Source organism: Sceloporus occidentalis, unplaced genomic scaffold, assembly GCF_023333645.1.
Source record: "Sceloporus occidentalis isolate IW3139 unplaced genomic scaffold, rSceOcc1.0.p SCAF_2, whole genome shotgun sequence".
NCBI lineage: Eukaryota > Metazoa > Chordata > Lepidosauria > Squamata > Phrynosomatidae > Sceloporus > Sceloporus occidentalis.
In genome coordinates, this window is record NW_028316982.1 from 164,013,073 (window position 1) to 164,027,389 (window position 14,317).

General features: G+C 37.6%; 1 protein-coding gene across 9 annotated transcripts in view; it reads left to right on the forward strand.

The window, feature by feature from the left end:
- Positions 1 to 14,317, forward strand: part of LOC149319213 (guanine nucleotide exchange factor DBS-like) — a 173,667-nt gene that overhangs the window by 116,676 nt on the left and 42,674 nt on the right. For all 9 annotated transcript variants that reach the window (XM_089511290.1, XM_089511291.1, XM_089511293.1 and 6 more), the window contains 5 exons: positions 756 to 846; positions 8,815 to 8,934; positions 11,192 to 11,308; positions 11,921 to 12,070; positions 13,481 to 13,605. In XM_089511290.1, the coding sequence (XP_089367416.1) occupies positions 756 to 846; positions 8,815 to 8,934; positions 11,192 to 11,308; positions 11,921 to 12,070; positions 13,481 to 13,605 (603 nt within the window). The remainder of the gene's footprint in view (positions 1 to 755; positions 847 to 8,814; positions 8,935 to 11,191; positions 11,309 to 11,920; positions 12,071 to 13,480; positions 13,606 to 14,317) is intronic.

Sequence of the window (14,317 nt, forward strand, 5' to 3'; positions counted from 1 at the left end):
TCTGTGACTGTGCACATGCAGCTTAACAGAGCAAGAAAACAAAGGTCTTTCCTGACAACCCCTCCATGATCCATCCTGTGTGCTGGCAGATACTCCCACTTCAGAAACAGTGTCTCTTACCTCACCTTACCAATATCTTAGGGAATGCTTTACCTAATCACTTGAAGATCAGTTCTTGAAAATGCAGAAGACTAAAGATTCCAGATTTCCAGGATTAAAGTGATGCGAGGATTTTAGATCCTAAGAGCCTGCTCTTCCAGGAATGGATGTACAGAGAGAGAATACACATGAATATATAGAAAGCTGAATCCTATGATTCAGCAAGAAAAATTTAAAGGAAGAAGGAGAGGAAAAATCCTTTTATTCTGGAGTGGACATTACTGAACCTTATTGAAAGGATGGATTATCACTCTACCAAAGAAAACAGCGAGCAAGATACTGAGAAAATGAAATGGATGCATATTTGTATACCAGATTAATAAAACCCTGCTACCTGTGAAAAAGGGTAATGGATGTTTTGATTCACTGAAGCTGTATGTAATCCATTTAAGAATGCCTCATTCATTCCAAAGGGAGGGGTGTTATATTGCCTTTGCATGTGAGCATATATATTCAGCATGTACAACTTTGCCACTGGTGGGAAATTGTGATTGAGTCTGTAAATTATTAAGAGTTTCAGCACCACTTGTATCATTTTCCATTAACTCGTTCTTTTTGTTTTCTTCCATCCTCCTCCTCTTTCTTCTCAAATTTAGTTCACAAGATGCTGGAATTGGATTTATCCTGGTCATAGACCGCAGGCAAGACAAATGGAGTTCTGTCCAAGCTTCTGTACTGAGAATTGCGGTGAGCTCTTAAGCAATTAAGACTTGTGAATCCCTTGAGATAAATAGCATTAGGAAGCATGTTTGTTTGTTTTTATTTTCCTGTTACCACTTTTTGGTCAAGAACCTTGTATAAAAATGCTTCCAATTTTAACAACAGTATATAGCATGTGGTTACTAGTGTTGCATATGGTATGGATATAGAAGCAGAAATAATGTACAAGAGTGAAGTGATAATGTTATTTTTATAATAACCATGAAGTTTGTAAAAGCTGTTACACTATTCTAAAGAATAGTGTTTGTTTAGACAGATAACATAAACTGATTTATGGAGGTGGAGAAGTTTGGATATATGTGGTTTTCCTACTTGAATTAATAGTGTATTTAAGTATGTGATAAATTAGCACATTTTCATTAAAGTGCAGTTGATGTTGATTATTTTGCTTATGGTAATATCTATTAAAACAGGCTATTTTGTCTAGCTTCTAGTTTATAATGAATGGTGTAGTACAATAACAGTACTACTATGTATTAGTACTGCTATGTATTATGACATAATTAGTAAGCCGGAAGGATTCTTTACAATGTCTGTAACAATGTTGAGGAAAGAATCCTACATGTTGTAGCAATGCTTTCTCCTTTTGATCCTCATTTATTCCATGGCTAGCCCTGAGGTCTTTCTTTAGTAATACTCAAAAATATTTCATGATAAATATGAATCTACAACAAGCAGTGCTCATTTATATCTTGATATGACTTTTTATAAATTATTCTTAAAAGGAAAAGCCAATAAGTATCCAAGGTAAGAGCATCTGTCATTTTGACAAGGCAGACATAATTTAACCAAAAAATTCCTGGAGGCTTCTCATGTGTTCAAATAAGCTTGGTATTTTTCTTAAGAAAAGAAAAGAAAAATAAATTTTAGAGTATGGTTTGTTTTGTTTTGTAGTTGCTATTTCATTAAGGATTGCTTTAATAACTTGATTGTCTGTTTACAAAAAAAAGTTGGATTCCCGATCTAATAATTTAGTTATCAGCATTTTTAAAAGGATAATCTTGGTTGTTTGAGAAACATTCAAGGAATAGAATGTACTGTATGTGAATAGCTTTTCATTTTTCTAGATTCAGGGTGTTTTTGTTTGCTTGTTGTCATGATGCAGTTCACTTAGGCAAGACTGTAAAATTACTCTCAGTTTTTACCAAGTGGCATTGTGAAGAGTGATCTGTATTATTTGTATTATTACTGGAGGTTAATGGCACCCCAAACTGTGGTGGTATTTTGTTACGGAACATCTTGGCCTAGTTCAGCTATCATGTTTCAAGTCTCCCTTTACTGGTTTGCAATAACAACTTGGAACCTTCTTGCTGGAACCCCAGTTTTGTGCTTTGTTGGTGTTTGGGATAGATGGAGAGAACAGGAGCAGCCTAGGCCCCACTTGACCTTGTCATGTTTCACTTTCTTAGCACAAACCAATCAGCAATGCCAGCTGATCTTCTGTGGCAAACATCAGAGCAAGAATGCCCCCCCATTCTCCCTAGAACGATATTTTAATTGCTTGGGTAGTGCCAAGCTAGCCTCTCACGCAAATTGGCAGGGGCAGACCAACACTGTGGTCACACCATAGTTGGCCTGCACCTGCCTTCCACCTCTTGGGTGATTATCACACAGAGGCTTACCGTCCCCAAGAGGCAGCCTGTATACACCTCTAGAGGCCACAGAACTATAGCTCCTGGAATTCCTAACCACTGGCTGCCCAGGCTAGGAATGTTGCAGGTTAAAGTTGAGATACAGTTGGATAATTGATTAAAATAACAAACCTGCATTATGAGAGGGTTCAGGAAACTGGACATTTCCAAATGATCCTATCAGAAACCTTTTACCTTTCCAAATTGGATAAGCTGCAATCAATCAAGTTGCAACCAGTGTAAATCACCCACTCTGTGGCTGAGAAAAGTCCAGTTCATGGAGATGTGAGGCTTTATTTTTAAGGTCTCCTAAGGGTGTCCACACAATTTTGAGGGGGGAAGCAGTTTTTGGTGTTTTGGTGTTTGGTGGTCTTTTCAGGTCCATCTCTGTTTTAGGGTCCAAACATGACTGTCCATCTTTGGAAAGAAGGGATTGGGTTTTTTGGAAATGAGGCCCATGCAAGTCTAAAATGGGTGGCAGTGGAGGTGGAGAAAGAATTCAAATACAATAATGGCCATTAGAAGCCATTTTGGAGTGGTATTGGTCATTGAGGTAGAACAAAAATAGTGATCTTCCCAAGAACTGTTGTGTGTTTGCAAAAATGCAGCCTTCTAGGAATCTGAAGAAGGGCCAGTACATCCCATCAACCCCTGGCAGTAGCCCCGTTCTGACCTGTGGTCTCAGTGTCATTGTTTTCCACCCATGCTGCCCAGCTCCATACAGTGGGCACAACCATAGTTTGTTAAACCGTCAAAAATGGGCATCTAGGATTGCTGCAAACTAGAAACTGCCTTCAAGCCATGATTGGAACTATTGGTTGTAGATAATTCCTTGTTTGTGTCTATAGTTTGTCAAACACAGACGTTACTGCAAGCTGGTTATTACAAACAAGAATGAGGAAGAGGAACACAGTGCACAAGAGGAGGAGGGACATATGAGCTCCTAAACATTTCTGATCTGCAGATGACATAAATAACATGTGATGAGTCATAATTCTAATGGAATTTGGAAAAGTGCAAATCCTTTTGGTGCTGCCTTTCCATAAATACTGCATCAAAACCAGGCAGTACAGTGCTGTAGTGATGTCCCTTATTTACCTCTGACATGTAACTCTGTTGTTGTTATTATTATTATTATTAACCTTTATTTATAAAGCGCTGTAAATTTACACAGCGCTGTACATACAATCTTTTTAATTGGACGGTTCCCTGCCCTCAGGCTTACAATCTAAAAAGACACGACACAAAAGGAGAAGGGAAAGGTGGTGGGGAAGGGGCCTCTCTAGTAGGATAATACATATAAAATACATAGCAATACAGGAAATGATTCAATAAAACAGACAACAAAAGAACAACAAAAGCAAGTGACAATTATGCAATGCCTGGGAACGCTTCTCTGAACAGGATGGTCTTCAGCTCCGTTTTGAAGCTGGTTAAAGAAGAGATGGAACTCTAGAAAGAACTCTGGATCCATTTGGGGCATAACAGATCTTTAGATAAGAGCAAGTACAGCCTGTAAAGTGCAGGTCATTTGAGGACAGTTAGAAAAAGAAATGTGGCCTGGGCATGTTTGGCATATATAAAGGATATAAAAGAAGCAGCATGATTGCATCTAAACATTTTAGTGGTTCTGATATCATACTAGTTGAAGTATTTGGCATAGTATTGAGTCTTACTGTGGCCTATGATAATTAGAGAGAAAGGGTTATCTTTTCTGTGGTTAGGGCCATGAATACATCTTTAACATTTAGAATCAAAATAATTGGCCTCTGAAATAGTTAGTAGCCCCAAGATCTTACAATAAGGGTGAAAACCTATACCTAGAAATTTAGTTTTACTTCAGATTTAATAAACCTGGACACTACATGAAAAGCATTCTTCAGCAGCTATACAAACATACATGTTGCCCAAATATGTATCTCAAGTGTGGTATTTTTCTGTTTTTCCTCTTGGGAAGCACAGTTATATATTTGATGCTCAGATTCAATTCCTATCTTGTATTCAATTTTCTTGGGCAATAATTTGTGTTTTATCATGATCTATGGTTTGATACCAGTGATTTCTGATGGTGTCTTCAATACTTTCTTAAATTTTGTGTGTGTGTGTGTGTGTGTGTGTGTGTATTGTTTTAAACTTTCATAAAACATTTTTTACAGTATGCTGTATATTTGATGACATATTGCATTAGTCTTAATACATTCCCATATTTTCCCATTAGCCACCAAGCATTAATTACTGGCAAAAAAATTATGTTACTTCCCTATTTCTTTACATTTTAAAAAGTACTTTCTATAATTCCATAGTCAGCTGTCTCTAGATGTTAACATTGTATTCTTACCTCGTAAACTTTTATTACTTCATATCATAGTAGATATGTAGACCAATAAATTCCTTATCAGTTACAATCAATTCTCTAATCAAAGGCTATTCCCACAAAATAACCCTTTTTCTTCCTTTAGAAAGTTAATCAAAGGTTTTTTTTAACTCTTCCAATGATTTCTTCTTGATCAAGTAAGATAATTTAACAATTTCTATAAAATAATATAGCTTCAGAAACCAAGTGTCTGTATCAGGATATTCGGTACTTTTCCAATACTTTCTTAAATTTTTATATTTGCTCACAGACCCCTCCCAAAGTTTGGACGGAGATTTTTCATCAACTTTTTCAGTTCAACTATACCTATTTGTAACTGTAACTTTACTGTGTATAGCCAAAAAGCACTACAATTTAGTAATTGAAATAAAATACAGAATTCATATAAAGTACATAGCTTATTGCTTTTAAAAGAGTATAACATAATATAATTAGAATTACTAAAAGTAACACTATACCAGCATGAAGCAGTGAGAAAGCCAGCATGGTGTTGTGGTTTGAGTGTTGGACTACAACCCTGGAGATCAGGGTTCGATTTCCCACGCAGTCATGGAAACACGCTGGGTGGCCTTGGGTGAGTCACACACTCTCAGCCCCAGAAAACCCAGTGATAAGTTAACTTTAGGGTCACTGTAAGTCAGAAATTACTTGAAGTCAAATAACAGCAATAACATTTGAAATAAAACTTCCCTGTTCTCTGTACAAAGAGCACAATACACACTAAGCCACACACACCCTTGATTAAAATCCTATAGGTACAGAAAGCTTTAAAAAGCAAGGCATCATTCTGTTTACTCTGCTAAATGGTTTTGATGCTTCCCTCTTCACTTTTCTGTCAACCAGAGCAAATTTAGCAATCTGCATAATAACAAAAATGTCCACTGCCAGGTGAGTGCATGGCACTCCTCTCTACTCACCCTCATATCCAGCTTATGTGGCAATGATGGGATGCAGCTGTTTCCTCTATCCTTTTATTATGTTTAGCAATACAGATATTTGTACTGTCATGCAGCATAGTTCTTAAAACCAAAACTTGTTCCTATACCCATTTCCCCAGATAGTAGTCTGGGCAAGGGTATCACATGACCAAGCTTCTGGGAGAGGGGGTAAATATGAAAAACTACTGATACCATGATTACTTTCTCCTGCAGCTACCCATCTGTCCACCACTGTCTCCTTTGATGTTTGTTAAGAGGGGGCCTGGGTTGTGGGACTTTGCATTCCACATTCCTACTCTAATTGGAGCCATGCTTACCATGGGTTGATTTTAAAGAGAGTACCACCTCCAGAGAATCCTTTCAGCCTCTATATCTTTTCCATCTCATTTTAGGGATTTATTGTTGTTAATTGCTGTCAACTGTGTATGGTGACCATTTAAATGAGACCTCCAAGATACCTTGCCACCAGTAGCCTTGATCAAGTTCTGCAGGCTCAGAATTGTGGCTTCCTTGATTAAGTCTTTCCACCGTAATGTAGTTTTCCTACTGCTTCTCATTTTACCAAGTGTTATCGCCTTTTCTAATGAGTCATGCCATTTCATGATAAGGCCAAAGTACAATAGTCTAGTTTATCATTTCACTTCTCAGAAGAGTTCAGGATTGATTTGATCTAGGACCCATTTATCAATCATTTTGGCAGTCAATATTATCCATAATATTCTCCTCCAGCACCGCTTTCCAAATGAGTTGATTCTCTTTATGTCTACTTTCTTCACTGTTCAACTTTCTCAGCCATAGAAATTGGAAAAACTATGGTATCAAACATTGCTTTGGTAATCAGTGCTATATCTTTATCCTTTAGGATCTTACCTTTTCTTTCAAAGATGCCCTCTCAAATTCTAGTCTTCACATTTTTTGACTGTCACCTTTGGGGATGAATTATGAATTATGCAAAAAAAAAAGATACAGCTGATTGACTTTGAAAACTTTAGTGAGTAGCAGATTGGATTCTCTACAGTAACTCCATGGGGAAATGTAGCTTGATAAACCATGAAAAATCTAGCTGTGAAGAAAATGGAAACCATACCTTTCTATATAATATTCATTTTGGAAACCATCAGTTCATTATTTGCTCAGCATCCTACTATGAAGTGGTTAGTCCTACAGCATACCAATAGACTAGAGCAAACCTGTTTGCCAATATTTCAGAATTTGTTTCTTAGCCCCAAGCTTCCAATTAAGTACTAAAGGTGGACATATGGACTTCAACAGAAAAATATACTGCTATCCACCCAAGAGGGCAAGCTATCTTTATATAAAGTATACTGGCATGAATAATTAATATTTCCAACTCCTGGATTTCTTTAGTAGTTGCAAGAAATTTTGTAAACAAATACGGTAGGCTGCAAATCTATTCATGGATAGCATACTATTACTGAATTAAAATAGCATAACTTGGACATATGTCATCATAACTCACTTTTTTGGTCATTGTAAAGACTGGAATTCTCTACCAAGCATGCACCAACCAATGGTAGCCATAGCAGCTTCATTTATATACTGCTTCATACTGAACTAAGCAGTCTCTAAGCGTTTTGCAACTGTACGCTAATTGCCCCCAACAAGCTGGGTACTCATTTTAGCGCCCTTGGAAGGATGCAAGCCTGAGTTGAGCCAGAGCCCTGGCTGGTATTGAACTCGCAACCTTATTGTTTTGAGTGAGTGGCTCCAGTACAACCCACCCAATTTTTCTTGGCTATAACCACCCCAACATGACTATTTCCTGGCCAGTGAACAGTGGGAAGATGGCAAACAAGCATCCAGATTTCTTCCTATAGCTGGATGTACACCAGTGACTTCATCCACAGAGACCAATCATGCTTCCAACTATTGTTATTCATCCAACTGTTTTTGGCATCCAACTATAGGAAGATGGTTGGATGCTTGTTGGCCGCCACCAGTACTCCTCACTACCCAGAAAGTAGCCATGCAAAAGTCACTCCTGAGTCTTAGGTGAGCAAACCTCATCCAGGTATTTCTTATCTGATTAGATCTGATCTGTTGGTATTCACCTTTTTACTGGTTTGACAGATAGTCCATAAAGTCTCTAGAATATTCTGTTAACTGTGTTAACCTTCACATTTCTTCACACTTCAGAAACAAATGCTGTCTTTTGTTCACTGTGTATTACTTTAATAGATATATAAAGTTATAGAGCTGGAAGAGACAACAAGGGTCATTTTTCAGTGCAAGAATCTAAGCTAAAGCTGGCCATCCAATCTCTGTTTTAAAATTTCCAACAAAAGAGAGTCTACCACATTCCCAGAAAGTCCGTTCCACTCTCCAAGAGATCATACTGTTTAAAGTTCCTTCTAATGTTTACTTACAATCTCCTTAAGTCTGGTCATATTTTTAAAACAATGTAAGCTAGTGCTGCCTTATTTAGGAATTGTTGTGAGTCAATGTGGTGATACGGATATTAAATAAATACTTGGAGTAGTTACTAAATCACTCAAAATCCAGCTTTCAGTGAAACCAGTAAGTGGGGGGAAGAACACCAATTGACCTTGTAAGTATTTGTCCCAGCCTTAATCTCATGGAATGATTGTTTCAATTAATGTTATAATTTATATAGATCTCCCAGATCCTGGTTTCTTCAAGAAACCAGTGCAGGTGGGAGCAATGAGAATGGGGGAACTAGCATGTTAATTAATCCCCAACAAACCATAATTTACTGATTACCTGCTTGTCATGTCACACTAACCCTGCCATTCAACGTTAGCTGTTGAGACAACATAAATTATCAAGATTAAGGGAGCTTAGTATGATGGTTGATATGATGTCAGGATGGACAAACCATGGTTTGTGTTCAGCTAGTGGACCAGTCTCAAAGATCATGGATCATTAGAGTAAATTATGAATAGAGATTTCCAAAGATTTCAAAATATTCAGTTAATTTTAATGTGACAGGCTTGTTTAATGTCTTTTACAGACATCATTTCCAGGAAACTTGCAGCTAGTTCTGGTCTTGAGACCGACAGGATTTTTGCACAGAACTCTTTTTGATATTGCATTCAAATTCCATAGAGATGACTATAAGATGAAGCTACCTGTAAGTACTTACTTCATTTCATGTAACGTTTTGTAGATTGGTTAATAAGCATACTGGAACAATAGCCAGTGCAGTTTTGCCTTCTCATTGATATTTTCCTGCAACTCTCATAATTTGAACATAATCAATAAATGAACTGATTTTTGGGACAAAATATGTAAATGATGTTGTGTGGAGTATCTATTGTTTCCTGGTTGGGAAAGAATACAGTGTTATCACACTTGAATTAGATGGCTTTGCATTTTAATGCATGCTATGTTTGTTAAGGAGCCGAATGACAAAGCACTGTTTATGAAGCAGTAAGTTACTACAGTAAGACTGTAAACACTAGGTTATAGTCTTTTTATAACATTTTCACTCCTAAGGAGACCATCCTCTTTTTTTCTCTTTTTTTTAGATTTGCATAGGTAGAGATCAGTGATTAAAATCATTCTTGCCTGAAGACAAGTTGAAACTTTAACAGATTGCTATTTTGTACAACTGTTACTGTCAATTTCTTTGATTGGCAAAATTTATATTTATATTTATATTCCTTTGGCAGTGGTTCTTTACCTATTAATATATTGCACAGTTCATTATTATTATTATTATTATTATTATTATTATTATTATTATTTACAAGTTCCATAGATTGCTGGAAGATGCCTGTTTTGGACTGCCCATCAAGTCTCAGATACCAAAGCAGTGGGTAGCCACATAATACAAGTCAAACATACTTATAAATAGTTATGGACATGAAAATAACATTTGCATTAAATGAAAGATGTACTTTCAAAATCTAGCTTAAACTAATGCTGAAAAGCTGATCATATCAGATTCAGGCAGACCTCACAGGAGCAGTAAACTCTACTGAATGTACAGGGATGCACTCCTGAGTAAACATATATAACATTGTGCTAGTAGTTCTGTTTATTAAATCTATTTCATATTATGCCATTTATATTGTAAGGATTGTATAGAATACCACAATGCTATCAACACATATACTATATCCTTTTCAGGGGATGTATGTCAGAGTCTGTGGTGTTCCTAGCTTGCAATTGCTAAGGAGCAGCTGAAGAGGGCTATTTATACTTTAAGTATGCTGTCCTTCAGGTTTCAGCCTCCCTACCCCAGCTAACTGTATTAAAACAACAAAAACAAGTATTAAAACAACAGACACATAGCTTTTTCCCTAGAGACAGCATTCCAAAGTCTACACATCGTATCCATGAATTCCTTCTCACTGGCCACTGTGCATGTTGCTAATGAAATTGAGGAAAGTGGAGACCAGGAAATGAACCAGATATCTGGGCAGATTTTTGTGGATACAAGGGCCTATGCCTATATGAGAACCCAAGAGTGTTTGAACTACAACTCTCATCCACCACCACCACCCCAAGCTTCGCTGTCTAGGGGATTTGGAGGTTTGTAGTCCAAAACAAGGTAACACTTCCAAGTTTTGGAATGTAGAATAGTTTCTAAAAGTATGAACCAGTGCCATTCATTAGATCACTCTTCTTAGAGGATGTTTATTGCTAGGTAACAACAGCAGAAAAATACCACTCCAATCCCTCTTGGGCTGGAAGTATAATGTAGCATTCTAAATATTGCATTGTATATGGCATAGTGGTTTGAGTGTTGAACTACAACTCAGGAGACCAGGTTCAATTCCCAGCTCAGCCATGAAACCCATTGGCTGATCTTGGGCAAGTTACATGCCCTCAGCCTCCGGGAAGACAATGACAAACCCTTCTTGAATAAATCTTGCCAAAAGAAAACCCCATAATAGGCTTGTCTTAGCATCGTCGTAAGTCAGAAACAATTTGAAGGCATACAACAACAACAGAAACAATATGATATTTTTACAAGATGCCACAACTTCTCGGTAAGTTTGTTGTTGTGTGCATTCAAGTTGTTTCCAACTTATGGTGACCCTAAGGGTCATGGGATTTTCTTGGCAAGATTTGTCCAGAGGAGGTTTGCCAATATCTTCCCCTGAGGCTGACAGCGTGTGACTTAACCAAGGATACTCAGTGGGTTTCATGGCCAAGCAAGGAATTGAACCCTGGCCTCCAGAGTCATAGCCCAACACTCAAACCACTATTCAAAGAGATACTTTGAATATTTTCACCATGTAGAAAAAGAGGCTTCTGTTAATGTGGTATATTATAGTCTGATTTAAATTTCATAAATGCACATTCTGGTTGTTGGCAAAGCAAAAATCCTGAAGAAATCTTAATTTGATCAATTTTGTGCTCTTTCCTCTGTGTGGTAGATCATAATGCTGAGCTCACTAGCAGAGTTAAATAGCTACATTGACAGAACACAGTTAACAGAGGATCTTGGTGGCACTCTGGATTACTGCCACAACAGGTGGCTGACACATCGCACTGTAAGTAGTCCTCTCCCCTTCTCCCAGTAGTTTCTATCAATGGGCCCTACTGTTGTACACCCTGTTACTAGTGGCATGGGCTCAGAAATATAAATTGCATAAATGAGAAAACACCTCAGAGCATTCCCAGCCATTTCTTAGCCATCTCAGAGAAACATTACACATAATGGATTTGGGAGTGCTGATTTCAGGGCCAGGAAATCTATGGCATATAGTTAAAAGAGAGGTTTTTTGTTCTTGAGTGATATCCCCAGAGAAAACAACACTTTAAAAAAGTTAAATCATATTTGGAAACAATGATTGGAGGCTAGAAAGACTGTATGGTTAATAATGTAATGCTATTGGTATTTTTATTTATAAATTTTGATACATTTAAAGACATTTTAAATCATATTTAAAATAGTTCCCAGTGGGTGAAGGCTAGAAAGAATATAGTTAAGAATGTAATGTTGGGGATATTTCTGCTTCTATTTAAGAACTTTGATACTTACATCAAATCAGGTTTGTAATCCTTATGTTTTATGTGTTCATTTTTTATTTATGCTTGTAAAAATAAATATATTCAGTGGTCTTTGAGTCTTAAGCATCAGTAACATCACTTTAACCCAAAAGGCTATAGAGAGCTTTGCTCGAATGGTGAAGCAAACAGCTCAGACACTTCGCTCATTTGGAGCTGAACTGGCAGAAACAGAATTACCAAATGATGTGGAGTCTACCAGTTGCCTCCTCACAGCACATACTGAAAACAAAGTCAAAATGAAGGTATGTAATAGTTATGCTATATATGTAATGGCTTTAGTTGGCAACATGTAAGATCATTTGATTGAAACCTTGAGCAAGCAATGGTCTCTCAGCCTCAAAGAAAGGCAAAGGCAAACCTCCTCTGAATAAATCTTGCCAAGAAAACCCCCCCATAATAGATTCACCTTACAGTCACCAGAAGTCAGAAACAATTTGAAGACACACAGCACACGCAAAGTTAAAAATACAGCATGTATATCCTATGCAAATGACTCCCTTCAAGCAATTATGCATTAAATACCTTTTCAAATAAAAATGTATTTGCCTGTTAGAAATAAGAGAGCAGAAAAATGAGCCAGCCTAGCCTCCTATGGAAGGGAATTCCACAGCCAAGGAGCAGCCATTGGGAAGGTTTCCAGGGGATGCTTAAGAATTCTGAAGACTAGGTGGCAAATTTCAGGAAATGGGAGGATTTCAATCTATAGAAATAATACAGTTTGAGACCACTTTAACTGCCATGGCTTCATCCTACCGAATCTGAGGATTTGTAGGTTTGTGAGGCACTAGCACTCTTTGACAGGCAAGGCTAAAGACCTTGTAAAACTACAAATCTCAGGCTTCCATAGGATGGAGCTACAGTATTTGAAGTGGTATCAAATTGCATTATTTCTACAGTGTAGTGAACCCCAAATTAAAAGTCTGGCTTGGAAAAGAAAGGCAGGGCTAGTTAGCAGTGGAAATGAGTGAACATTAGGTTCATTGATAGCCTTGGATGAAGAGTGGGGTATAAGTTGTTGTTGTTGTTGTTGTTGTTATAGTGTTGCTCTGTGGGGTCCAAAGGAGATTGGGATGTGCCTGTTTAAGAACCGCTACATCTAAAATCCACCAAGAGACTTGCCATAGTGCTTTGCCACTTGGGGAACATTCCCATGTGTGCATACACACACTCACACACATACTTGCAAACATCCCAACAATCCTTGATTCTCTTTCCACCTTCTCCTCCAGTAAGCAAAGGGGAAATGTAAATGGAGATATGGAGTTGAAAGAAAGCTCTCGATTCTCTACCTCAAAGACCTCTGGAAAGAGTAATCAGTATTAGAATCTTTGGGCCAAAACAAAGAGAAGTTAAGCTATTCCAGTTCTTCTCATGCTATTGTATGTGGGGGACCAGTCTTTTTCTCCTTAATATGCCAGGAACTACTACTATATTTGTGTCCCTTGGCTGCATTTTTTTTCTTTCTTGCCCAGAATTCCCTGTGGACCAACAGTCATTGGCTCACAGACTGGCACTAGCCCACAGATCACCATTTTGAGTAGTACTGCTCTAAAACATTCTTCTGTGCTCTCAAATTTCACAAAATATGAAATTTTCATAAAAATACATTGCTGTTTATATAGCTCATCTGTGGCCTTCTACTTTTTTTACAGGAGGATCTAAGGATCGCAGTAGAACAGGGCCATGATATTCTCCATAGTATTAGGAAACCAGTTCTTGAAAACCCAGAGTACAAGATGAATCCGGATCAAGTGGAAAACCAGGTTACTGTGGAAAGGTGAGCCAAATCAAGCATTTGCCATATATGCCTATTGGTATCGAATGTTTCATGCATATATATATGCCTTTTCTTCTCCAAAATGAAGTCTAATGTTGTATTTTATAATTGCATGCATGTGGTTCACACCCCTTCTTCCTTAAATAGCAATTTAGTATCCAATCAGAGTGTAAAATATTACATTTTACACAACCTAAAGAAATGGCCCCTTAGCAAGATGATTATTTTGCTGAGCGGAAACAACATGACCAAACTAAAGACTATCCATAGCTGCTGCATAGACCCAAAAGGGTTTGCAGAGCAACTGTGCCATGAAAACAAGAAACAGTCTGGCAGTGAGTAGGGATATTGGCATAATGATTGCATCAGCACTTCTACTGGTCTTTGAGTGGAATTCTATAGTTCTAGCAGTACAAACTTTCTTCTAAAGGGACTTCCAAACTTCATCCATCAGAAAGGATGCCCTGCTGCTGGCATTTAGTGCATGCTACATGCAGTATGTGGGGTGCCACCATTCAAACAGTTCAGTGGATGCTACAGGTAGTATGTGGGGAAAACCACCACTAATCTTTGCACAAGATTGAGAAACCATAAATCAGCAGTGACCACCAAAAAGCTGAAAAAACTTGTTGCAAATCATTTTAATTCTGAGGGATACAGCATTCCCAACATGGCTGTACTTCCAGTAGAGAAAACCTATGAATTAGTCACG